Source organism: Oreochromis aureus, linkage group 4 (assembly GCF_013358895.1).
Source record: "Oreochromis aureus strain Israel breed Guangdong linkage group 4, ZZ_aureus, whole genome shotgun sequence".
In the NCBI taxonomy this organism is placed as follows: Eukaryota; Metazoa; Chordata; class Actinopteri; order Cichliformes; family Cichlidae; genus Oreochromis; species Oreochromis aureus.
The window spans coordinates 35,927,566-35,953,836 of record NC_052945.1 but is presented as its reverse complement, the minus strand read 5'-3'; the positions used below and the strand labels follow the sequence as shown (position 1 = coordinate 35,953,836).

General features: G+C 42.6%; 1 protein-coding gene across 1 annotated transcript in view; it reads left to right on the top strand.

Annotated features, from left to right (window-relative positions):
• LOC116319670 (junction plakoglobin-like) overlaps positions 1 to 26,271 on the top strand; it is a 126,056-nt gene that overhangs the window by 33,615 nt on the left and 66,170 nt on the right. The window contains exons 4-5 of the mRNA XM_039611199.1: positions 20,929 to 20,983; positions 22,853 to 23,086. Of these exons, the coding sequence (XP_039467133.1) occupies positions 20,962 to 20,983; positions 22,853 to 23,086 (256 nt within the window). The 5' untranslated portion in view covers positions 20,929 to 20,961. The remainder of the gene's footprint in view (positions 1 to 20,928; positions 20,984 to 22,852; positions 23,087 to 26,271) is intronic.

Below are 26,271 nucleotides of genomic sequence, written 5' to 3'. Positions count from 1 at the left end.
ATATTTGTTAACTTTTGTATTTTGTATTCAAAATTGAGCCACACTTATGGAGCTCCACAATTCTTTTCCTGGTGTTTCGGTTGACATTTCTTGATTTTCACATGTCACAGAAACAGGCTCTGTGTTTTGCCTTATATGCATCCACAGATGTGTCACCAATTTACTCACATGGACTCTACTAACCTATCAGAAGCTTCTTAAGCTCAGAATGGAATCGTCTGCAGTTTTCTTATTAATTAACAATAAACTTAGTGTATATGTACTCCTAAATTTGATGAAAGTGATTAAAATAGACAGCTCCCTCTTTTTATTCTGACATTTAACTAATTCAGAAGATATTTCAACATGTATTTATCTAAAACAAAACAAGTTTACTCTGAATTGATGTTTAACAGTAAAAAAAAAAGTTTTTATGTTTTCTCCCTAAAGTGTAAATATCTGGTTTCAACTGTGAATATGCTGCTGTGTATTGGAATTCCTCTTGTTTTGCATAGAAATATACTGAACAACATACAAAGCATAATATATAAAATAACATCTACCTGAGTTTTTTCTTTGAAAGAAGCCCCTTACGTCCATTGTTGTGTTCAGCAGTACACAATTGAAACTGATTCAGAGAGTTTGTTTAGCCGTGGAGGGTAAGAACTGAAAATATGAAATGTAAGCTAAGACTCTCTAAAAAAATCAGCATTGTCGTTCGGCTTTTTATTTATCCATTTGTTGATTCACTCGAAGAGCAAGTAACGTAACCAAGTGATCAGTTTATATCAATCTTTTGTGATACACCGTCATATTTACATTATTTGTACAGTACGAATGATTTGCTTTGGTACCTGGTCAAACTTAAGCTCTCCTGTCTGCAGCAAACTCGCAGGCAGCAGCTTCTCCCCCCCTCGCTTACATGGGTTCATACCAAAATTAGGGGTAATTTACGACGGTGCGCTCTGTGCTTCGTGTGTTGTTTTTGTTTTATACAGTTGTCAGTCAGGCATCTAACTAATAAATTACACTCCAAAAGACCCCATGCTTCTGAAAAAATGACCCTGGCTTAAGCCCAATATCCCCCCCCCGCTCCGCTGATGGTTGACTCCAAATCTCCCGAACACTACGTCGATTTCAGAACGCAAGACCGAGACCAAGACCGAGACCAAAGTCAGTCGAGACCAAGACAAGACCAAGACAAAAGTCCGTCGAGACCAAGACCACGTAAAAGTGGTCTCGAGACCAAGACCGGTCTCGAGACATCCAACTCTAGAAATAGGTGAATACCAAACAGGGTTTTATCAGGTCAGTTGCACTTTGTTTTGTCTTTGAGTACCTTTGTATAACTTTGGTTCCTAATTTGCCCAGCAATGTGCTGTTTTTTGCTGAGAAAGTGAATCACTTACAAAGAAAAGTTTATTTTATTTTTTTCTAAATGACACTTACCTGAGGCATGTAGAGGTTTAAATAATTTTTTGGATTATGTCATTATTTACCGCATTGTGTGACTGTCACATAGGTTTAAGGGCAAAAATACTTGATGTTTTTTGTCTCTGTTTAGACCCTTAAAAAGGGTCAATTAAGATTTTTCGGGACTGTCCAGCAGCCTTATATTGTTGACCAAAAGGTTTTTTGTCAACATGAGAAGAATAAATGTTGACATATATCACTCTGGTCCTTCTTGTGATTTCAGTAGAAGTCAAGTAATATTTTAAGAAAAAGGTCTGGTTTAAGATTTTTTGTGCTTAAACTTAATATGGATTATGGTCGATTTCAAGATGAGCCAACTTTAATCAAAAAACAACTAAATCATACTTCACTAATATTGAGCAGATTATAGCTATTTTTTCTTGTGTCAGTGCATTCTTTTGCTAAATTTGAGAATTCAAAACATAAAAAAGGCTTAAATTTAGTATAATCAACTTTAATTTTGGGGCCTTAATAGTTTGTAATTCTGTCTCTAAAAAAAAACAACTTATTTTAACAGTCTTGATTTCTCAAATGAGATCATTTACTTCTGGATTTAAAATCGTATTTCAATATTTCTTAGTAAGTAAAACCAACAACTGCATGGACAGATAATTTCACTTGTAGAAATATGACTTTTAGAAAGTGAAAACAAAAAACCCACAGATCCTTATTCCCTCAGCTGCTGTTTACGACAGGGCTGCAGGGCTTCAGGTAATCCATTAATCTCTTGATTATTGTGTTAATCCATTAATCTCTCAATTAATATAGTAATCCAATAATCTCTCGATTAATGTAGTAACCCATTCATCTATCAATTATTCCATCAATTCATTGAGTAATCAGATAAAAAAATACTTGTGTCTCATTAATTAGCAATAATAAATATTCAAAAGAGGAAAAAAAACCATTGCAATTTTAGAAATCACAATGGTTTTTGTTTCATCTGCCGTGTGGTTTGTCAAAAAACAAAACAAAAAACAAATGCTTATTTAGGTGCCGTATTAAATTTTTAAAGAAAAGATTTTCTTAAATGCCAAATTATATAAAGTACTGTTGAGTAGACTCAAACTAAAACTAAATAAAGTAAATACACAGTCTAAACTAAAGCATAAAAAATCATCTTTACTCTTTCTTCTTAGAAGGCTTTATGACTTTTTCTAGATGTGTTTCTGTGTGTTAAGGTGCGCATGTGAATGAGTAAATTGGTGTCACGGCGAGTGAGATGAGCCGTGTAGAGATAATGAAGTAGGATCCAAATGCAGGCACTTTGTAAAGGTGAGAAGGTGGTTTATTGAAATACACGGCACAGGGAAAACATGGCAAACGGAGACTAAACTATACTGGAAACAGCTAAACTACGGAGGAGGAACCTGAACACGAACATGACAGACGGCGAGCAGAGGTGGATGACGGTAGACAGCAGGGAGACACACAGATGACGCAGGGTGGATACACAGACGGACCAGCAACTACAAACACAGAAGACGCGACTTAAATACACACAGAGAAACACAAGGAGATTACACACAGGTGGGGAACACAGCTGGGAATAATCAACAAGACGAGACAGGGGTAAAACTGAACACACTCACATGAGACGCGGACCTTCACAATAAAACAGGAAACGAGAACACTACACCAAGACGCAGACCTGACACTGAGAGACAGACAGAAAATGACACATGGAACCTGAACTCACACAAAACATGAGAACACAAATCCTAAATATAAATAAACAGAAACATGGAACTCTAATAACAATAATCATCATCACCATCACACCAAGATAACTGAAACACAGTACCAGAGAAACATAAAGAATAATCCATGATGCAAAAGTAAACCAAAACATAATAAACTCAAAATACTGGGTCCAACGGACCCAGAACCGTAACAGTACCCCCCCTCTAAGGGCTGGCTCCCGACAGCCCTAAGCAAAAAAAAAAACAGAACGAAACAAGAGCACCAAACCAGGGCGGGCGGAGGGGGTCCAGGATGGAGGGACAGAAACCAAACAAAAAACAAGGAGCAAGAGTGTCCAAACAGTCCAAAAACACAGGAAAACACATCAAAACGAAACGAAACCAAAGCTCAATAAGAGTCCACGAACAGTTCAGGGGGTCGACCCGGAGGTCGGCCATACAGGAGCCACAACAGGTCAGGGGGCCGGCTATGCACACAGCAACGGCGGCGACGGGCAAACACTTCTGGAGGCCGACCGTGCACACGGCAACGGCGGCCCCTGCGCAGGTCCGGAGGTCGGCCGCGATGCCAGCGGTGGCGACGAACTCTGTCCGGAGGCCGTCCTCGACGGCCATGATGCCAACTTAGAGGCCCGGAAAGCGGCCGGCAGAGACGAGGTGGAACAGGACGAGCTGGGTCCCATGGCGGTGTGGCAACCGCAGGACCAGACGAGGCAGGACCAGACGTGGACGAGGCAGGACCAGACGTGGCAGGACCAGGCAAAGGCGAAGCTGAAGCTGGGCCAGGCGTGGACGAAGACACCGAGGCTGGGCCAGGCGTGGACGAAGACACCGAGGCTGGGCCAGGCGTGGACGAAGACACCGAGGCTGGGCCAGGCGTGGACGAAGACACCGAGGCTGGGCCAGGCGTGGACGAGTCTGGGCCAGGCGAAGGCGCGGATGAAGACACGGAGGCCGGACCAGGCGTGGATGAAGACACGGAGGCCGGGCGAGGCGTGGACGAGTCTGACGAGGCTGGACCAGACGAAGCCGGACCAGGCGTGGATGAAGACACGGAGGCCGGACCAGGCGTGGATGAAGACACGGGGGCCGGACCAGGCGTGGATGAAGACACGGGGGCCGGACCAGGCGTGGATGAAGACACGGGGGCCGGACCAGGCGTGGATGAAGACACGGAGGCCGGACCAGGCGTGGATGAAGACACGGAGGCCGGACCAGGCGTGGATGAAGACACGGGGGCCGAACCTGACGGCAGCGGGACGGCTGCGGAACCTGACGGCAGCGGGACGGCTGCGGAACCTGACGGCAGCGGGACGGCTGCGGAACCTGACGGCAGCGAGACGGCTGCAGGCGATGATGCTGCAGGCGATAATGCTGTAGGTGGAGGTGATGATGCTGCAGGCGGAGGCGATGATGCTGCAGGCGGAGGCGATGATGCTGCAGGAGATGATGCAGAAGTCGCAGGGGATAGTTCAGCAGGTGACGGCTGAACAGACTTCCCCGGACTGTCAGCTGACATGAGGATGTGCTGGCTGGGTCCTCCAGGGCCCCCAGCAGACGTGGCATGAGGCTGGACGGGCTTCTCGGGCCCTCCAGCAGACGTGGCTTGAGGCTGGACGGGCTCCTTGGAACCTCCAGCAGACGTGGCTTGAGGCTGGACGGGCTCCTTGGAACCTCCAGCACACGTGGCTTGAGGCTGGACGGGCTCCTTGGAACCTCCAGCAGATGTGGCTTGAGGCTGGACGGGCTCCTTGGAACCTCCAGCACACGTGGCTTGAGGCTGGACGGGCTCCTTGGAACCTCCAGCACACGTGGCTTGAGGATGGACGGGCTCCTTGGAACCTCCAGCACACGTGGCTTGAGGCTGGACGGGCGACTCTGGCCCTCCAGCTGACGACACTCGAAGGTGGCTGGGTTCTCCTGAACCCCCAGCTAACGTGGCTTGAGACTGGACGGGCTCCTCGGGCCCTCCAGTGGAAACAGACACTGAAGCAGCAGGTACGCAGACCTCTGCCAGTGTGGACACTGGCTGGGACTGAGCAGCACAGTGGCTAGACTCAGGCAGCAACAGTGGGATGCAGTCCTCAGAGGGCTGAAAGTGTTCCCCAATACACTCAGCAGAGGACGGAGGCAGACGGGTGAACTCACTTGAACTCTCAGGGGGTGCTGAGAGCCGAGACTGTTCTAGTGAGTTCTCCGGGGGAGCTGCTGGCGCTGGCGTCTTGACCTCTAGGGGTCCAGAGTTGGCTGGTGAGTGACACCCAGCCTCTGGGGAGGCCCGAGAGGGAGTAACTGTCTCTGAGGTGACCAGCTTAAGAGAACCAGCAGATGTTGTGGTGAAGTGTGTTCCCTGCTCGGAATGAAACAGTGAGGATGGCGGCTGAATGAATGAGTGGGCAGACAGCTGAGCTAGCGGCCACTGGACAGCAGGTAGCGAGGCTAAGGATTGACCTACAGGGGACGGAGATGATCGGAGTGGAGGCGTAACAGGTGATGGAATGGCTAACTGAACTGCGGGCAGCTGGGCTGCTGACTGAACTGCGGGCAGTGTTACAGGCCAGGCATTTAACTGGGATGGAAGTGAGGATGGGACAACGGAGCGGACACGGTCATAAACTCGGAACGAGGGTTGAGAACAGGCAGTCTTAGAAACTGCGGCCATAGGTGAGATTGAGGAATCATTGTTATCCTCAGTCGAAACACAAAAAATTGCCCCAGAAACAACAGTCACAGTGTGTGACGCAGCAGAAAAAGTGTCCCTTTTACTCACCACAGCCGGCTGCTTACATGTCCCGACATTCGGCTGTGGAGTGCCGCGCCGGTGGCGCGAACGTCGCTTCCTCCTTGGAGACCGCTCCGACGGGCCGGGAAACTCCTCGTCCGGCGGGTCAGACGGCACGTCCTCCATTGAAGCGAGTGGGCGAGCGGTAGCGGCGGGAGGGTGAAGGTGAAGCTCGTGAAGAAGAAAATCCTGTACGAGCGGGTGCAGTGAGTCCAATAACCAGGGGCAACCGGAAATAAGCTGTTGTAGCTTGTCCTCCACAGCATAGAGAAACGCTTCTCCCTCATGCTTTAGCCACAGATTGATTAATTTTGTAGCTGAGTCCGTTATGAGCTCTCGAAGCTCCGTGGGTGGGGTGAATGCCGCTGGATCCATATCTGGCTTGTCCGTACTGTCACGGCGAGTGAGATGAGCCGTGTAGAGATAATGAAGTAGGATCCAAATGCAGGCACTTTGTAAAGGTGAGAAGGTGGTTTATTGAAATACACGGCACAGGGAAAACATGGCAAACGGAGACTAAACTATACTGGAAACAGCTAAACTACGGAGGAGGAACCTGAACACGAACATGACAGACGGCGAGCAGAGGTGGATGACGGTAGACAGCAGGGAGACACACAGATGACGCAGGGTGGATACACAGACGGACCAGCAACTACAAACACAGAAGACGCGACTTAAATACACACAGAGAAACACAAGGAGATTACACACAGGTGGGGAACACAGCTGGGAATAATCAACAAGACGAGACAGGGGTAAAACTGAACACACTCACATGAGACGCGGACCTTCACAATAAAACAGGAAACGAGAACACTACACCAAGACGCAGACCTGACGCTGAGAGACAGACAGAAAATGACACATGGAACCTGAACTCACACAAAACATGAGAACACAAATCCTAAATATAAATAAACAGAAACATGGAACTCTAATAACAATAATCATCATCACCATCACACCAAGATAACTGAAACACAGTACCAGAGAAACATAAAGAATAATCCATGATGCAAAAGTAAACCAAAACATAATAAACTCAAAATACTGGGTCCAACGGACCCAGAACCGTAACAATTGGTGTTTGTAAACCTTTAAAAGAGAATGTGATGGTTACAATGAAGAGAAGCGAGCATATCAACATTTGGTGGTTATGATATTGTAGATGCTAACTATATTAACACTAATTCACTGTCCAACCTTAAATCCCCTCAGGTCGGTGGCTCAGTTTTACTGGCCCATATACATTTTTATTGGCTTGTGAAAAACCTGTAACTTTTATATTTTTAAATACCAATGTAATTTAATTGAGACACCATGCCCCCCTTTAGACTCACCCCTGTTCGCTTGTAAAATAGGATGACTGCTGTCAGCCATTACTAAGCTGTATAATTTAAACATAGTATCAGATGAAGTTCACAGTTCATCTGCATATTTTAATGCAAGTTCTGGAGAGTTGCTGCAGACTTTTTGCTGGGTAAAACAAACAGCACAGGATGGAGCAACTACAAAGTTTGTTGATCAGGTGCTTTGATGAAGGACTCCTGCTAACTTTTCCTAGAAACACATTTTCTTTCACTTTACCTGCACTCACCATCTCAGTAACAGCTCTGTGTCTTCCTCTTCAGCCCATTTTCCAATAGTACCTACTTGGATCGACTCGGCATGGTTTGCCACGGCTTTCAGGGTTTTCTATTAGGTTGTACTATGATTTTACTCTGCCGCAGATCCAAGCAGGTATTAAAATGTGAAGTCGTCAGACTACATGCCACCAATTGGGTACCAGTGCACTGTAACACAGTGCCGCCAGAAACTTAAAAAACTAAAAAAAGCAATTACTGGGGCCATCAGGGACCACAACACCTGAAGTGGGGCAAATCGAATGGATTGGAAGTGGTATAGTCAAATGGACACAATTTACGGGCACTGACCGGCGAGCATCAGGAGTCAGAGTGGCCTCGACCCGGCCATGGCAGAAGCTATGGTGAAGGACGGTGAGTCCTTCGTGTGTTCAAGCATAATAGTACTTATCCCGTGTTGTGTTCACCTTGAACAAGCCTGGACATTTTTTTAATAACACCATTGGCTACTTCCTGCAGTAAAAACTCACTGCTCTCCATGTTGTTTTGCGCTAGCTGTGCATTAACTTCCTCTTCTGCGGGGTCATTGTAAAGCCATATGAGCAACATCTGATGAACACCACTAGTATTACTATGGGTTCATTTTTTTTCGTTTATGTTGTAATGTCATGTCGTGTGTGTCCTTATGGTATGTATGTCTTATGTTTCAGAAATGCTTTCTACATGTGAGGGGTTTTCGTCCACCACCATTAGCCTTGACCTCCCCTGTCTGTCATCCAGTTCTGGTCGACTGCGTCGACATCTACACCTTCTGGCATGACACAGAAACGGCTCATCGCTGGTACGACACGATGATGGTTTCATACTACACTGACTTTAGCAGTGGCGGAGGAAGTGCTCTTTTGTTTACTTGTCTTTCCGACGACCCCATAAATTCTCACATTGCCTTCTCCTTCCATTCTGCTTTTCCTCTAGACAAGAGAAAGAAGTCCAAACCTGACCTCATAAGTGTTCCCATGGCAGATGTGTTAAACCAAGATCAGCGGGAACACCACATCCAGCCACCACTCAATGAGGCACGGGAGCAGGAAGTCGCCCTGCGAAGGGAGGAAATGGCACAGGCCACAGTCTTCAACCAGGCATTGCTCAGTGTGCTTTGAAACCTCGCACGAGCAATGGGTGGCCAATCAAGTTTCACCTCACCCTTTAACTTTCCACATTGGAGATTAAAAAAAACAAACTTACACTTTACATAGTTTTGTAGCCCTCTGTTCCAGGAGAGGCTTACCAAAAACTTAGCTGTTGCAAATAATAATAATTACTAATTGTAGTTATTATTAATATTGTACATAGTTTCAAATGTTGCTGCATTTAATAAAGTATTTCAAGCCTATAATGTGTGTGCATCACGGTTTGTTGTTTTTAAGCAGTTATTACTAAATGACATTTTGCACCAAACTTTTGTTGCCCCAGTAATAAAAGCTATGTCTTTGTTGTGTGATGTCACCACACAAAAATGTGGTGTGTCCATAATTCTGTAAATTGATTTACATTACAGGAGATTTATCCCACAGCCGGACAACTCTGTTAGCATTTCAGTGATGTGAAAAATGTAACAGCCCACATGAAAACACAGAATAACTGCAAAAGTAAACAAACTTCATCGTTTATATTTCATTTGGCATCTAACAGCAGTATTCCTGTAAGCACATGACAAGAGGTGAGAATAATATCATTAACTGGACCACAAGTAGTGAAGCAGAGCGTCTCGTTCATGCAGGTTCAGCTCCTCCTCTGTACCACCCTGTGCTACAGCTACCACAAGCTCTTGCCCTGCAGCGGCAGGTACATCCCATTGTCATCATTTTCATTCATTGACTTTGAAAAGCAAGAGGAGATGAACAGATCCAGTAAATGTGCTTTTATCTGGTATTGTTTGGTATCGTAATCTGTCTTAATCTATTTTTATTTCAATGTTGTGTTCTGTGTTCTATTTATTTATTATATGGGGGAAAAGTTCTGTCATCCTTGTGCTGAGTAGTGATGGGAATTCCGGCTCTTTTTAGAGAACCGGCTCTTTCGGCTCCAAACCGGCTCTTCAGGTTGTTTTGTTGTTTTAAGTAATTTATTATTAACAATAATATAAAATTATGCACAAAAGGAATTACTAATGTAAAAAAAAAAAAGTGGTTTTATTTATATATGTTTATATATAAATATATGCGGTGGCCCCCAGAGGCAAAGCACGAAACACATTTCTAGCATTAACTGAACTTCCAAAACAGAGCTACCTAGATCATTTAAATTACACAAATGAAAGCATATGTATATTGTTTGTGTATTTATACACAAGCACGCATATATATTTAAATAATTTAAAAAAAATGTTCATTTACGTGTTACTACCACACACCAAATCCGGTCGTTGGTACTTCCTGGCTTGTGTAGCCACTAGGTAACAAAAGCTCAACACTGTGCCGAGCATCCTGGAGCACTTCTGTTGTGTTTTGGAGTTTGTATGTGCTTCTGAATTTGTGCGTGCTTCTGAGTTTTTACATGCTTTGTCTCTAAGGACCACCGTAAATATACTTTTATTTCACTCCACATAAAATGTAATAAATAAATGATAAAATACAAAAAACAACTATTTACATTTCAACTTTTAACTATTTAAATTTTCAGCTTTTTCCTTTTAAACAAATTTAAAGTGAAACAACAGAAAACACTGCAAACCACAACACAATTAAATATAAATTAAAATATGAAAACAAAAAGAAGATGCATATTCTCTGTCATATAGGCCTGCATGAATAAACTTTCTGAAACCTTTATCATCCGCAACTGAAAATAGTTGTGGATGATTACTATACCTTTCTAATGTGACGTTGTTGTCCCTGGCTCTCTTTCTCTCTCTTTCCCTCCGTCTCTGTTCCTGTGCTACTGCGAGTGTAACTACCGCCCCTCCCCCCTCTGCCCAGCGCAAAGCACAGGGCTCGCGTGCGGAGTGAAGCGGAAAAAAAGTGCGAGAGAGAGGGAAAAAAAACCCCACGGCTCCCAATAAGGAGCCGGCTCGCGTCGTTCACTTCAAAGAGCCGTTTTGTTCTCGACTGACACATCACTAATGCTGAGAGGTCTGTGGTCATCCACCTGTTTTGTTCTAGTAAACCCAACTTTCAGGACCACCTTTAGAGCTGTTCAGTTTTAGCACCACTGAGAGTCAACAAGTCTGGTCTCAAGTGACTTCATATTGTAAGGTAAAGAGCCTATAGTGTTAGTTTATGACAAATGTTCACTCGGATTCATCAATGAAGTATAACTGACTGTATGCATATACAGGATATTTGGATATTAAAGGATATTGTATCATGGGTGAACAGACCAGGATGAAAGCCACATCTTAAGCATTTGACTGAGGCAAAAAAATCAAAAGACAATGACTGCAGCTTAAATGTACTCTGGATAATCTTAAATATGCAAATATTGTTACATTTTTGTGTTTTTCAGGTGTTCTGTTTGAAGAAAACAGCTTAAAGTCACTTTAATACATGCATATTTAAAGAAAAATGTATTAGCTGTTATTTTATGATGAGGATGGATGCTGTTATTATTTTTTAGTATAGTTTTGAAAATTAAAGGATATTTAACATTAAATGTACCAATGTTGTTGTTTACTAAACACGGATTAATTTAAGTTTAAATTTAAAAACTTTTGAGCAAATGGTGTATGAGGTTGTAACTGTACAAGACATTTTCTGTTTTTGTCTGCATTTTCTTTTTTGCACTGTACAACACTTTCAGTAAGACAACAACTGTAAATCTACCCCCCCCCTCCTTCTGTGTAATCCATTAAATGCTATTAAGAAATGAAGAAGAGGGTTTTCAAGAAATACTGTTATGCTCCATTTTATGCCATTCGTCAGAACAAGATCTAGAGTGTGATTAAAGTGGTGCGTAGGTTCTTTTATATTTTGATTATTTGTCTTGTCATATGTAGACAGTTGAGTCTAATAATAGATTAAATGCTGTGCTTCGAGGATTCTGACAGTTAGTAACTCGGGGGGGTTGATTCATTTAAACTAACATAATCATCCTGTTGTAACCAAGTTTTTGTATAGCACAGTAAATTTTTTGTTGATCAGTTATTATTCATGCATTAACAGGGTCTTAGAAGAGAGAGACCTAAAGTTTAATAATCCACATTTCATTGTGTTACTCTTTGGTGCAGATGTGGATACTGTATTGTTCTTTCGTTGTGATTTTTTTATTGCTAATGTTTCAATTGTTTTTTTTGCAGATTTTTGGTGTGTTTTGTGGTGGTTTGGAAGCAGACACAGTCCCTAAGGGGATGGGTGTTGGGGGTATTTATCCAGACTCTTTACACCCTATTAGTTAAAAACAGAAGAATCCAGCCCCATAAGACTGTTAATAAGACCGGATCATTCTAATAGCCTTCTGATTAAAACACAAGGTTAAATTTTGTTGAAGACCGTATAAAGTCAACAATCAGTAGTCATGAGAACTTTTCCCTTTATCTATCTTACAGTTAGGGTCAATAAACTTCCTGAGTTCAATTTAATTTTAACTTTTTAATTTTAATGTATTGGCATCTCATCTGACATCATTTAGAGTTCTGGGATAACTGGATTTAGGAACTAGGACTAAAACAGAGAAAAACCCAACAATTATATGGCCTACTATGAGCAAGCCCTTTGGCGACAGTGGGAAGGAAAAACCAGGCTCAAGGACGGGCGGCCATCTGCTGCGACAGTTTTGTGAGGGGAGAAAGACGGAACAAAAAACATGCTGTGGAAAAGAGCCAGAGAATAATAATGTAATGATTCAATGCAGAGAGGTGTATAAACATATAGTGAGTGAGAAAAGTGACTAAAGAAGTAGTACTCAGTGCATCATGGGAATCCCCAGCAGCCTACACCTATCGCAGCATAACTAAGGGAGGATTCAGGGTCACCTGGTCCAGCCCTAACTATATGCTTTAGCAAAAGGTTTTAAGCTTAATCTTAAAAGTAGAGAAAGAACATGACAGCACAGAGTTACAAAGAGAGTTACAAGCTGCTACACATCAGTTGACATTTGAAGTCTTTGGAATGGGTTGATTCTGTGTTCTGACTTCACTGACCTTTATTAATAAATTCTTGGTACCAGTTTACCAAAACAGAGAACCGCTTTGGTCGGGTCCTGGCAGATGCATCATGATAGACTTATTTATTTCTTCTAGACTGAACCATTCATTATTTTTGGGCTGTCCTAAAAACTTCCTGAAAAGCTTTTACCCCACCTGTTCAAGGATTGCTTTATGACACCATTTGTCTGCCACCTAAAAATCCAGTTTTAAGATCCCTTCCCAGACACTTGACACAGTGGGTATCAGAGGCATCATAACATTTCATCACTCATCCATGAGACTGGAGAATACTGAAAAAGTCACTTGGATGAGTAATCAATTGTGTTTTTTTTAATGTTTTAATGTTTTTATGTTTTGTAAAAGAATTACAAAATGAACTTGTAAATTAATTTATTAATGCAGATTTTATTTCACAATTCATTATTAAGCACAAAAGGTTTTATTTTGATGTGTGTGACTCTTCTGGTCCTGCATAACCAGCAGCCTAGGCCTATTGCTGCACAACTAAGGTCAGCTGATGCAGCTCTAACTATATGCTTTGTCAAAAAGGAAAGTTTTAGGCATAATCTTAAAAGGAGAAAAGGTGTCTGTCTCCTGAATTCAAACCTGGTTCCACAGAAGAAGGGTCTTAAAGCTGAATGCTCGGCCTCTAATTCTAGTTTCAATCAACTACAATCAACTGAAGGCTTTTCGCTGAGTTTTCAGGACAGCCCAAAAATAGTGAATTACAGTGCCACAGCATAGCGCTCCGGTTTTGTGCAGCCCCACCCCCTTACTTTAGTGTTCCCAATCAAAATTGACTGGTCCCTGTTAACTGCTATTAAATTAGCACAAAAAACATTTTTCACCACCAAATTTTTATTCAACATTCTTTAGCTGTGAACAATGTCTCAAAGTAGTGTTTAACATGAATAAATAGAATTAGACATAAAATAACTGCAGTGAAAATACAAATAGGCACTGAAAATGTATTACAAAATGAACATGTAATGTAAAAAACAAATTGAAGACCAAACTCAACATGTATTAATGCACATGAATGGCATGTGACACTCAGGTGAGGTGGACCTTGCAAACATAGGCATCGCATTTGCAGCATCTTAGGCTTGTTTTGTTTTCTCTAGGGGCACAGAGCTCACAGCGCTTCCTTTTCTGCCCATTTGCTTGTTGGCGGAGAGCAGGTGGTGTGCGGGGAATGTGCTGGCGCCGCTGAATAAGAGGAGTCACCAAAGCTTTCCTCAGCTTTGCTAGGAAAAGTCTCCTCTTGAAACTCTTCCCCTGATTCCAGGCTGTCCACACCACATATGCGTTGTAAGCAGACACACCAAGGATGTTGTGGAACAGTGCCACAGGCCAGCGGGCTGTCAGTCACTTGCAGGTGTATGTACCAGTAAGCTGCAATAAAAGGAACAATAAATAAGAGATTAGGAACAATATTTAGTCTGCCGTACACAAAATGCTATGATTCACATAAATAAAAATAAAATAAAATGCATGATGGATGAAACTTACCTTATCAAGGTAGTCAACGCCTCCTTTGTTCTTGTTGTAGTCCTGGATCATAAGGGGCTTCGGGTCCTCTGTGGTGCCAACAGCGGCGTGTTTGTGTAGCGTGCTCATCAGGATGACATTTCTATTCATCTTAGGAACATATGACACAAGATTGTGTGTGTCAGTGAAAGCAAATTTTGATTAGAGTGCCTCTCTTCCTCTGGTCGATTGCAGCGCAGGGGGAAATTCAGGCTTGTTCTTCCTCACTGTCCCTACCATGGTGAGCTTTCTTTTCAGCAGCTCCTGACCAAGACCATATGATATGAAGAAGTTGTCACATGGGATATTGTGCCCTTGGAGACCAGTTGTCATGTCCAACACAACACACATGCCCTGTTTTTTTTTTTTTTCGGCCCTTCCAGTACTGGGTTTCCCCATGTATACCTGCATATTCCAGACATAGCTTCTCCTGGCATCACATGCTACCCAGATTTGTATTCCATATTTCCCTGGTTTGCTTGGAATGTACACCTTGAAGAAACAGCAACCTCTGAAAGGAACCTGGTGCTCATCAACTGTCACCTCAGGGCCTGGATTGTACATAACTGGTAGGCGCTCCACCCACCTGTTCAGTGGCCCATTCAATGGGTAGTTCAGCGGGAGTCGTTTAGTGGGTGTCGTTCAATGGGTTGTTCAGATGCCCATTGAGTGGGGGTCGTTCAGTGGGTGTCATTCAGTGGCCCATTTAATGGGTCGTTCAGTGGTCCATTCAGTGGTTGTTCAGTGGCCTGTTTGCTGAACAGCCCACTGAACGACCCATTCAGTGGGATACCCATTCATTTCTTATGGCGGTCACTGTTGACCGGGAACACCACAGATGTAACAACGTTGATTAAAACACTCAAAATTCAAAGAAGCGATAATCACTGTTATATGTTCAAGTGCACAGTGTGGAGGATGCCATAACGCCTTGAGGCAATCAGATGTAAAACACAATATTTATGAGTTTGTTAATTTGTAAATTGGTCAGATTTGACCTGAACACAGCAGGAAGGTTAGAAGTAATGTATACACTAAGAGTTAAAAGTTTGGACACACCTTCTCCTTTAATGGTTTTTCTTTATTTTTACAACTTTCTACATTGTAGATACATATTAAATACATCAAATACATGAAGAAAGATATGCAGAATTATGTAGCAAAGAAAAAATTAATAAATAACCCTAAATATGTCTTATATTTTACATTCCTCAAGATAGCCTTTATTCAATGAGCTTCCTGATGTAGTCACTGGAAATGGTTTCTATTTCACGTGTGCCTTGTAGGGGTTTATTTGTGGAATTTCTTGCCTTCTAAATGGGGTTGGGACCATTTTTTGTGTTGTGCAAAAGTCAAGTTGGTACACAGCTTACACAGTGTAAGTGAGTACACTCTCTACATATTTGACTGCACCCAGATCTACCCAAGCAACTCAATTGTGAAGTTCACAAACAACACAACAGTGGTTGGGCTCATCACAGGTGGCGATAAGTCTGCATACTGCATACAGGGACGATGTGGAAAAACTAGCATCGTGCAATAACAACTTGGTCCTCAACACTAAGAAAATAATAATAGTGGACTTCAGGAGAAGCAGATCTGACCCTCAGCCCACATACATTAACGGGAAATGTCTGGAGATGTTCTGACTTCAACTTTCTGAGACTTAAGAAGGTGAAGCACCAGCTCCACTTACTGAGGCTCCTGACAAAAACATGACACAGGGAAAACAAAATATTGAACACACTTACTGAAATGTATTTATTAATTCGTACAAAAGCCTTTGTTTGTGATAATAGCTAAACTAGCCACAACCATTGCTCAGGTGTTTTTTTCACAGTGTCTGAAAAACTGTAGCCGCTGCACCAATCTATCTCCCACTCCCCTCACTTGTGAATAGGACCCGAAAAAACTTAAACTCCTCGAATGGGGGAAGCAACTAATTTGCTGACCTGAGTGGGCACTCCATCCTTCTCCAGCTAAGGGCCATGGACTTAGATTTGGAGATGCTGATTTTCATTCCCGCTGCTTTACACTCTGCTGCGCGCCACTCCAGTGTGAGTTAGAGGCCTTTAGAAAATGAAACCACTTCATCTGCAAAAAGCATAGACAAGATTCTGAGACTACCCAAGTGGAAGCCCTCAACCTCTTGACTACACCTCGAAATTCTGTCCATAAAAATTATTAGGAGAATCATTACAAAGGGCAGCCAGGCAGAATCCAACATCCACCAGGAACAAGTCCGACTTGTTGGCAGCATTGCGGCCCAAGGGCTGGCACCAGTGGCATAAAGACCAATTGGCTCATAGCAACGGGTTCCTGAAGCACCTCCTGCAGAATACTCCAAGGGACACGGTCAAATGCCTTCTCCAAGACAAAGAAGCACATGTAGGCTTTGGGCAAACTCCCATGCACCCTCAAATATCCTCGAGTGGGTATTTGAGGGTGCACTCGAGCTGGTCGAGTGTTCCACTACTGGGATAAAGATTGCATTGTTCCTCCTGTATTCAAGGTACGACTAACAGACTGACTCTCCTTTTCCGCTTGCTGGCATTTCCTGGGGAGGCTGAGGAATGCGGTCCCCCAATAGTTGGCGCACACCCTCCAGTCCCCATTCTTGAAGATGAAAACCACCCTTGTCTGCCAATCCAAAGGTACTGCCCCAGATCTCCAGTGTTGTAGAGGTGTGTCAACCTGGACAGCTCTACAACATCCACAGCCTTCAGGATCCAAGGTGAACCTCATCTACCCCCAGGGCTCTGCCACCAACCAGTTGGTTAACTGCCTCAATGACCTCACCCCCAGTGATGGATGAGTCCCCCCCCCCCTCATCCCCAGATTCTGCTCCCTCTATGGAAAACATCTGGTCACAGCAGATGGCCGCCTCTCCCTGGGCCTGGTTGTGCTGGAGGTTCCATCCTCTTAAGGGAGTTTTTCCTTCCCACTGTCACCAAAATGCTTGCTCATGGGGGATCATATGATTGCTGGGGTTTTCTTTGTATTATTGTAGGGTCTTTATCTTAGAAAATAAAACGCTTTGAGGAAACTGTTCTTGTGATTTGGCACTATATACATAATTGAACCTCCTTAATTGAACTGACACATTTTCAATTCAAAGTATTTTTTCCACAGCCTGACAATATCCTCGGTTCAAGTCAGTCCGACCCACACTATACACTGTGGCGGTAGAGCACTGCTTTCCCCTCCTGAGTTACCTGACGGTTTGCCAAAATTGCTTTGAGGTAGTCCAAAAGTTTTTTCATGGCCTTACTGAACTCCTCCCACACCTGAGTTTTTGCTTGAGCAACTATCCAAGCCACATTCTGCTTGGCCTCCATTGCCTGTCTCCGAAGTCCCACAGGGTTAACCAAGCCCGATATGATTCCTTCTTCAGCCTGATTGCGCTGTTCGCCTCAAGTGTCCAACATCTAGTTCAGGGGTTACCATCCAGACAGGCAGCTCATTGCAGCAACTCATTGCAGCAGCTTCCACAATGGAGGTGCTGAATATGCTCCATTCGGACTTAATGTCCCCAGTCTCCCTCAGAATGCTGTCAAAGTTCTGGCAAAGGTTGGAGGCCTGTTTTAGGCATTCCCAGAGTGTCCTCACAATACATTTAGGTGTGCCAGGTGTAGCGGCTATCTTGTTTCTTCTTGGAGTTCTCTATTTCTCTTATATCTAAAATAAGACTCTGGATGGACAAGAGACTGTTTTACGCGTCAGTTTGTGCAACAACGACGGTAAAACCATCGTGTCGCTCCGCCATCTCTTACAAACTACTTCCAACACTTCAGTGACTGGAACACGAGTGAAGACAGATGTAACATCGTAGGAGACCATGGTTTCATCTGCCTCCATAATGACATCGCTCACCTTCTCAACACAATCCAAGGTGTTCTGGATGTGGTGGTCAGAGCTGCCTACTACTGGATGAGGATTGAAGCCAGAAACTTGGAGATCTGACTGAGTTGATTATATAGACAATTGGTCTTAAAGGTGCACTCTGTTTATGTTCTTTGGTAAACCATACAGACTTGGTATAGATTCCCCTGGGTGTAGCCTGTAGTATCCTGAGGTCCGGTCAATAGCATTGTCTTGTTCTAACTGCTTCAGACAACCTATCACCCTCTTCCTGTAACCACTTCCAGGGTCTCGTTTCAGGGGCTAATAAGTATTTTTGTCACTGAGCAGTGACAAAACTTTGTAATAATAGCCTTTTTGGTTTAGCAACACAGAGCACCTACCCTTGCCTGCCGGAAGGATGATGATGTTGTCATGACTAACTGATGGGATTGCCTTCCTCTTCTCCATGCTGATGTTGGATGCTGGGGGCTTTGCATTGCTGAGACAGGTTGAAACTTTCATCCATAGTTGCTCTGCTTCCACATCTCCAATGTTGGTTTTTCAAATTACAGTTTCTGTGGATGTGATCAGTTCCACTAGCAAAATTCAGCCCTTTAGCAAGGATGTTTTTCTCTGTTTCGGTGAGCCATCTGTCAGACAAATTCTTCACCCACTTGTCCACATCATCGGTGTGGCGTCCTTCTCTCTTCTGGCCACTGAGGACACTCTCCATATTTTGATCTAACATTTTGAAACAATAACATTTTTTATTTCACACTTTTTTTTTTACTGCCTACTGTTCATTCATAGTTTTGATGCCTTCAGTGAGAATTTACAATGTAAATAGTCATGAAAATAAAGAAAAAACATTAAATGTGAAGGTGTGTCCAAACTTTTGATTGGTCATGTATCTGTGTGTGTGTGTGTGTGTGTTACTGCTGGAGTCTCTGAGACAGTATTGTCGGGAGTTTGACTCTTGACCAGGGCATCTGTATAAGTCGGCAAGAGATGAAAACAAGCGGAAGGGGTTACGTGAAAAGAAAGTTGTGGACCTATGGAATCTTTGATACCCAACATCCAGACTGATGGTGAAGCAACTAGTAGCGGCTGACTGAAAGATAGGATCACGGTGAAGCTGGAAACGTAGACCCTCCGTGGCCAATTACCAACACTCCATGAAGTACCCTCTGAAGGTCTACTAGAAAATGTAAATGCGGCATTATGCATAATCCCTACAATTGACTACAAGAAAGCCTGTGACTCAATGCCTCACACATGGATCCTGGAATGCCTAAAACTTTACAAGGAACTCATTAGGAATTCAATGGGGAATTGGTGAACAACAATAGAGGCCAACTTTAAGCCAATTGCACAAATCACCTTTAAGTGCGAGATCTACCAAGGAGTTACCCTGTCCCCACTGCTGGTCTGCATAGGCCTGAACCCCCACAGTGACATCACAGACATGACTGACTATGGATACAGAATACGGAATGACACAATTATCAGCCACCTCCTCTACTTGGATGACATCAAGCTGTAGTAGTAGAAATGTAGTTGGGTGGTAACAAAGAGAGGGAAGACTGTCAGAACTGAGGGGATCGTGCTAGCAGAATGCAACATTGCAGACATTGAGGATGGCTGCAATTACCTGCAAATACATTGGTACATACATAGTACATTGGTTCCCATTTGCTTGGAATCCACTTGGGTGCTAGGAAAGCTGCGATGACCATATACCTGCAGAGGGTTAGGCAAGTCCTGAGGAGTCAGCTGAACAGAAAGAACAAGATCTGGGCTATCACCACCTACTCCCTGCTGGTGATCAGGTGCGCTGCTGGTATTATAAACTGGGATAAAGAGGAGATTGAAGCCATTGGCATCAAGCCAAGGAAGGTCGTCACTATGCATAGAGGGATCGACCCCAAGTTGACCACCCTGAAACTGTACACTAAGCGAAAGGTACGAGGCCAAGGACTAGTGAGTGTCAGAACCACTGTCCAGAATGGGACAACAAACATCCATGAGTACATCAGAAAGATGGCCACAGTTGACCGAAAGTGCTTTGTGATTACCTAATGCAGTAGAAACCAGAGACAGAAGAAGGTGGAGCGAGAGGAGGAACCATCATGCAAGGACAGCCCCCTGCATGATATGTACCACCGGCAGATAGAGGAAGTGGCTGATACCCAGAAATCCTACCAGTGGCTGTACGCAGCTGAACTGAAAGACAGCACAGAACAAGCTCTGAGCACAAGATCCATAGAGGCTGGGGTCTATCACACCAGGCAAGACCCCAGGTGCAGGCTGTGTAAAGATGCCTCTGAGACTGGATATGCCCCCAAATGTTCAGCTTATAAAACTGGGCCATCATCATCTTCAGAGTTATGCTGTAACCCATATGATCATTCTTACTGTACATGCACAACGAAATTGTAGGTGCCTCACACCAACTCTGCCAGAATAAAATATAAATAGGACACAACAGGAATGAATGGCAAACAGAAGAAATACATAGAATCACGGGGAATATATACAAAACAAGAGAAATATATGCAACAACAATAGAAAGGCACACAATACAGAAGAAGTTTTAAAGTGCTTGGAAGTAGTTAGACTGTGGCTCGATAGGTTGGTTGGGTGTGAATGGGTGGGATGTGGGGAGGTTGGTGGATGTTTGTGTACTGTCCGAATGGCCCAGGGGAATAAGCTGTTTGTAAGACTGAAGGTGTAGGACCTGATTGATGTGAGGCGCTGACCAGAGGGCTGGTGGTCGGTGGGGTGCAAGGGGTCACTTGTGATTGCCCAGGCTAGTCGGACTAGAGGATTAATCTTGAATCTTTTTTCAAGCCTGTGTGCAGACCTAATGATTCCTGTATTCTTCTGCAGGTGAGAGGTCAGTGAAAGCAGCAGTACCAGTGGATGGAGATGATGTCCATGCAAAGTAAGTATTCTGTCACCATAGCACCCAGCTCTGGCCTAAACTCATTGTGGTGGTAATAGCTGTGGGAGGAAAACTGGTGGTTCTTGGAAGCAGTATCTGCATCATTAGAAGAAGAAAAAGTAAAAGCAGTAGAAACATAAGTTGAAATAGGATTAGTATCTGACACAAGCAGCAGGGATAATTAACAGAAGCAACACTAGTCCTAGTAGTTGATATAGTAAAAAATAGGTGCACTACAAGTAGCAATATGAGCACTGCACTTATTATTAGGACTAGCTGGTATACAGGTACAGGTATATCACTGCTCCTATATTCATAGTATCAGTGATTAGTAGTAGTAGTCTTGTAATTGTACAAGCAGTATATTGCTGCTTTTGTCATTCATTTATCTGTAAATGAATGACACTTCTTTAGTAAAAAACGTGGAATTATTAGGACTACCAGCAGCAATAATCATAGTTACAGTACTTACAAAACAGGCATTAATGGTAGCTGTAATGGTAGCAATACCAGAATCATTTTAGTAGTTTAGTGCAAATAGCAGTATTTTCAGCAGCAGAGGAAGTAGCAGCACTGGCATTAGTTGCTGAATAAGTAGCAGTAGTTGAAGGAACACTAGTGGTAGTACTGAGTGGTAGCATTTAGTATGAAGTTCAGTGTTTAATACTAATATGTATTCCTAGCAGGAAACGTAGAAGTTATAATGAGATCTGGTAATTGCATTAGAAATAGTATATACTCTAGCAATAACACCAGTACCATCTTTAAAGGTAATACTACCAATAAAAGGTTGCACTTGTCACAGAAAGGTTCAAGAATTGGTAGTAGTTTAGTAATAGTACTATTCCATAAATGGTAGAATTAGCAGCACTGCATACAGTGAGACCATTCAGTGAGCTGTGTGAGGCTACTCACTGAAGAGTCTTAGTGCAGCTTGACCTGAGTCAACACCCAGGCTCTATGGCCAGCAGCCCACAAGCTCAGGTTGTGCCCAATAGAAATAATAATAATAGATTGGATTTATATAGGGCTTTTCAAGGCACCCAAAGCACTTTACAATGCCATTATTCATTCACGCACACATTCATACACTGGTGGAGGCAAGCTACGGTTGTAGCCACAGCTGCCCTGGGGCAGACTGACAGAGGCGAGGTTGCCATATCGCGCCATTGGCCCCTCTGGCCAACACCAGTAGGCGGTAGGGTAAAGTGTCTTGCCCAAGGACACCACAACCAGGACAGAAAGGCCAGGGATCGAACCGGCGACCTTCCGGTTACAGGTGCGCTTCCCAACCCCCTGAGCCACGGTCGCCCCCGTGGAAGAATGCAGCGACTGGGTTATTCTGCCAGAAACAAGACTTTTTTTTCTGAAGCAATGTTTGAAAAACATAATAACTAGTTTAAGTTATACAGAGGAAAGTTTTGCTAGATGATTGTTTAAGCCATTTAACTACCGATTCGTCTGGTTGTATACTTTGCATTCTTAAAACTGTTTACTTTTTCAACTTTTCTGGCAGAAAGTCCTAAAAGCAAACTTCCTTGTTGAGTAAAAAATGCAGATTGTGGTACAAAAAAAGTTGCATGTGCTGGTAATGGCATGAGAAAAATGTTGAAGTAGGTAATATTAGCTATACCAGCTTCAGAAACCCTTGAAAGTCAGACCTGTGTGCATCATAAACAACGACAACAAAAAAACATTGTTTGTTTTATTGTGTTAAGTCTGTGAGAAATTACTATAAGGAAGGGCTTGCACTGAGGTTAACCGCTAGGTTCAGACTTTCATTAGCTGCAAGTGTGCAACCAATGTACCACTTTACAATAGCTGCCGTAGATATTACTGGTTGCAGTAGATGTGTGTTGTTTTCTGCAGTGAGTGAGGCAGACAGCGTGGTGAAGGTGGCAGAGTGGCAGCAGACTTACTATGCCACAGACTCTGGCATCCAATCGGGAGCTACCACAGTGCAGGATGACGAGAGCAGCACTGAGTATAGTGGCAACAAGAAGTACACAAACAGTACTACAACCAGCACTGGCTCTGTACCTGTTAAGGCCACAGTGGGGGGAGGTGGAGACTCAGCATTCAGTGGAGTAGATAGCCCAACAGGTAAGACTTTCTGATCAAAATCATTTGATTTTCTTTTTTGTTTGTACATTCTGTTTGCTTCCTTTAATAACAGCAGCTTTCAGTCTTTATTGATATGCATTTTGTGGCTCTTTTTTGTGTCTGGTAACATCATATAATATATTGGTTCACCTTCTGTTTCATAAATGGAATTGAATGCAGGATTTGATTCACATGATTCAGTATCAAATACCACTGGATAGATCACAAGTAAACAAACAAAAAAAAAATTACTGCAGCTTTAATGATAATGAAAATGGTGAAATAGCAGCACACTGACATGCACAGGTTATTGTAAGCAGCTGCAGATAACAGATTGTTTTCCATTTCCTGCGATTCATCTGTCTTCAATATGAAATAAATCTTCATGGTGCAAGATAATGCATCATGGTAAGTATGAAGAAACTTTGTGTTTTATCCTCATTTCACTCTGTTTTGCTCTGCTTCCTGGCAATCATCTGACACTCAGGGGAAGAAATAAAAGTCTGCTACAGTGAATACATTTTTAAAAATTCACGCATCGTCACACCTGTGCTGTTTGGAGACAGCTGGCCATTTCAAGCTAAGTTTGACATTGTGTTGCTTTGAAAATTCTCTTCAAATATGACATGTGAAGTAAAATGTCAAAGCTAGCTAAATAGAAAACTTGACTACAGGTTGTAAATGTACTTTTATTTCTCCACTGCATGCATGAAAGTTTAAAGTATATATCTAATAATTTAATAAATTGTAGGCTACTTTGCAGCCCCAGCAAATTCCATGAAAATCAGAAAAAAATACTTGCAGTTACTTTGGATTGTGGTTGTCCTCTGTCGCTTCATTCCCGAGCACTGCCTGTTTCCCTTGACCACTTTTCACATAATCTAGAAAAGGTTTAAAATAACACTACAGGTAATTGAACTTATACACTGGTTCATCTCTGCTTTCTTTTAGCATGCCACCCAAATCTTTGTTGTTAAAGTCATTTGGTGTGCTTTCGTTTGGGTTTTAAAATCATAGTAATTCAATTGAGTGTTTTTTTCCTTTCCTTTTCTTGAACACTGAACATGGCATGTTCATGGCACATGTAAACTAGCCCATCCTGCCCTCTGCATGTGTCAAACACACCTCCACCAACATACAGTCATTTGGGATTCAGGAGACTCACTAACTACATCTCATGATTCAAAAGCTCACATTTCCTCCTGTTTCTGTAATTCAAGGATGAAATTATTGTTTTACAATAATGTATATGTCTTTGTTTCATCCCAGCTGAATTCTTGCAGATACCTGTTAACAGATGTAAATCATTCATTTGAATTTACTCTTCACAAATCTTGACATCCTTGGACAACAACCTGCTCACCAGACCAGACGGGTGTCTTCACTGCTTTATGTCACCTAAACTTTGGAATGGTCTGCCCAATCAAAAGAGATTAACTTAGAGATTTTTGACAAACTTATATTACTTAGTCTATGTAAATGTATATCATGCACAAGTATTTGACATTCTTCTTTCCTTGGGCCAACTTGCTGACTGACCTCACTAGCATGTTCTCTGTGCACCGCGGTTTGCTTCTGCGTGTGAAACTGACAATGTGTTTGTGTTACAAGTGGAACACAGTTAGAACACATGATTTTCAATTCTACATTGCTCTTTCAAAAATGTTAGCATTTATGAAGGAGAACACTTTAGAAGTTCAAAATATCTCTTTAAAGGAAAGGTAAAGATGATATTTTGGATAAAATGTATTTGTGTGGTTTAAATAATTAAAGACTGCATAATAATAATAATAATAATAATAATAATACTAATAATACTAATAATAATTAGGGTTAGGACTGGGTCATTGCTAATGACAAATAGTCTTTTAGACAATTTTGGGGGGATTTTTCTTGGGACATTCTACTAGAAAGAAAGCCTGCTTTCTGTTTGTAAACTCTTCCAGGCAGATGTTCCAGTACACTATCCTAGCTACTTGGCCTCTGCCTTTCAGTGGTCACTGTCCCAACTTATTATTCTAGTTTTTTGGGGTTTTTTTTTAAAGTATAATAGGAGGCAGAACCTTCAGTTTTCAGGCCCATCTTCTTTGGTACCAGCTCCAAGTTCATGCTTTACATGCACTGACAATATCTTCTCACTTACGTTTTCCACTCACTATGTGTTTATACACCAGTCTGTGTCTATGTGAGTTTGATGGTGGGCATTCTTCATGATCAGTATTGTATTGTTTTGCCCTGTGTTAGCCAGTCTGGAGTGAGTACCTGCTATTTATTAGCAGCCCACTTATTTGTTCTGCCAAGTGTTCATTGAGTGCTGTTAGCTTCTTCCACTGTTATGATGATGACTGCCTGATTTATCTGCCTCTGAAGCAGAAAGATGCCTTTTCTATTAAACTGTGTCTGGCATGTCTAGTACATATTAAAACTTGGATGTCCCTAAACTTTTTTAAATGTAATTCAAGCAAAACAGAGGTGATTGTGTTTGGTCCCAGCGGACATTGTGATTCTTCCTCTATTGATTTGGGGGCCCCAGCAAAATAATTTAAATATTTTGTTACTAACTTGGGTTTTAAGATGGACAGTGATTTTAAATTGGGCACTCAAATTAAGGCTACTGTCAAGTCCAGTTTTTGTCATTTGAGGCGCTTGGCAAAGGTAAGACCTATTTTATCCAGGTCACATTTTGAAACACTGATCCATTACTGTAATGCTCTGTATTTTGGAGTTAGTCAGTGTCTTCTCTCTTGTTTACAGCTAGTTCAAAATGCCGCTACACGACTTTTAACCAGAACTCGCAATAGAGAGCACATAACTCCCATCCTGGCTTCACTCCATTGGCTGCCTGTATATCTTGGCGTTCATTTTAAAATCCTATGTTTGCAGTGTTGGGAAGGTTACTTTTAAAATGTATTCCACTACAGAATACTGAATACATGCCCCAAAATGTATTCTGTAACGTATTCCGTTACGTTACTCAATGAGAGTAACGTATTCTGAATACTTTGGATTACTTAATATATTATCGTGCTGTTTACAACTACGTGAATTTACTATTGCTGTGATTTATTACTGTTACTGAAGGTCCGCGGCTCCGAACCGTAGTAAAGGGACCTCTGGCTAATACGGTGGGTTCCGTGTCGGGCTGGTAGCCGAAAACTAGCTTTACTTTGTTGTCTGGGTCAACT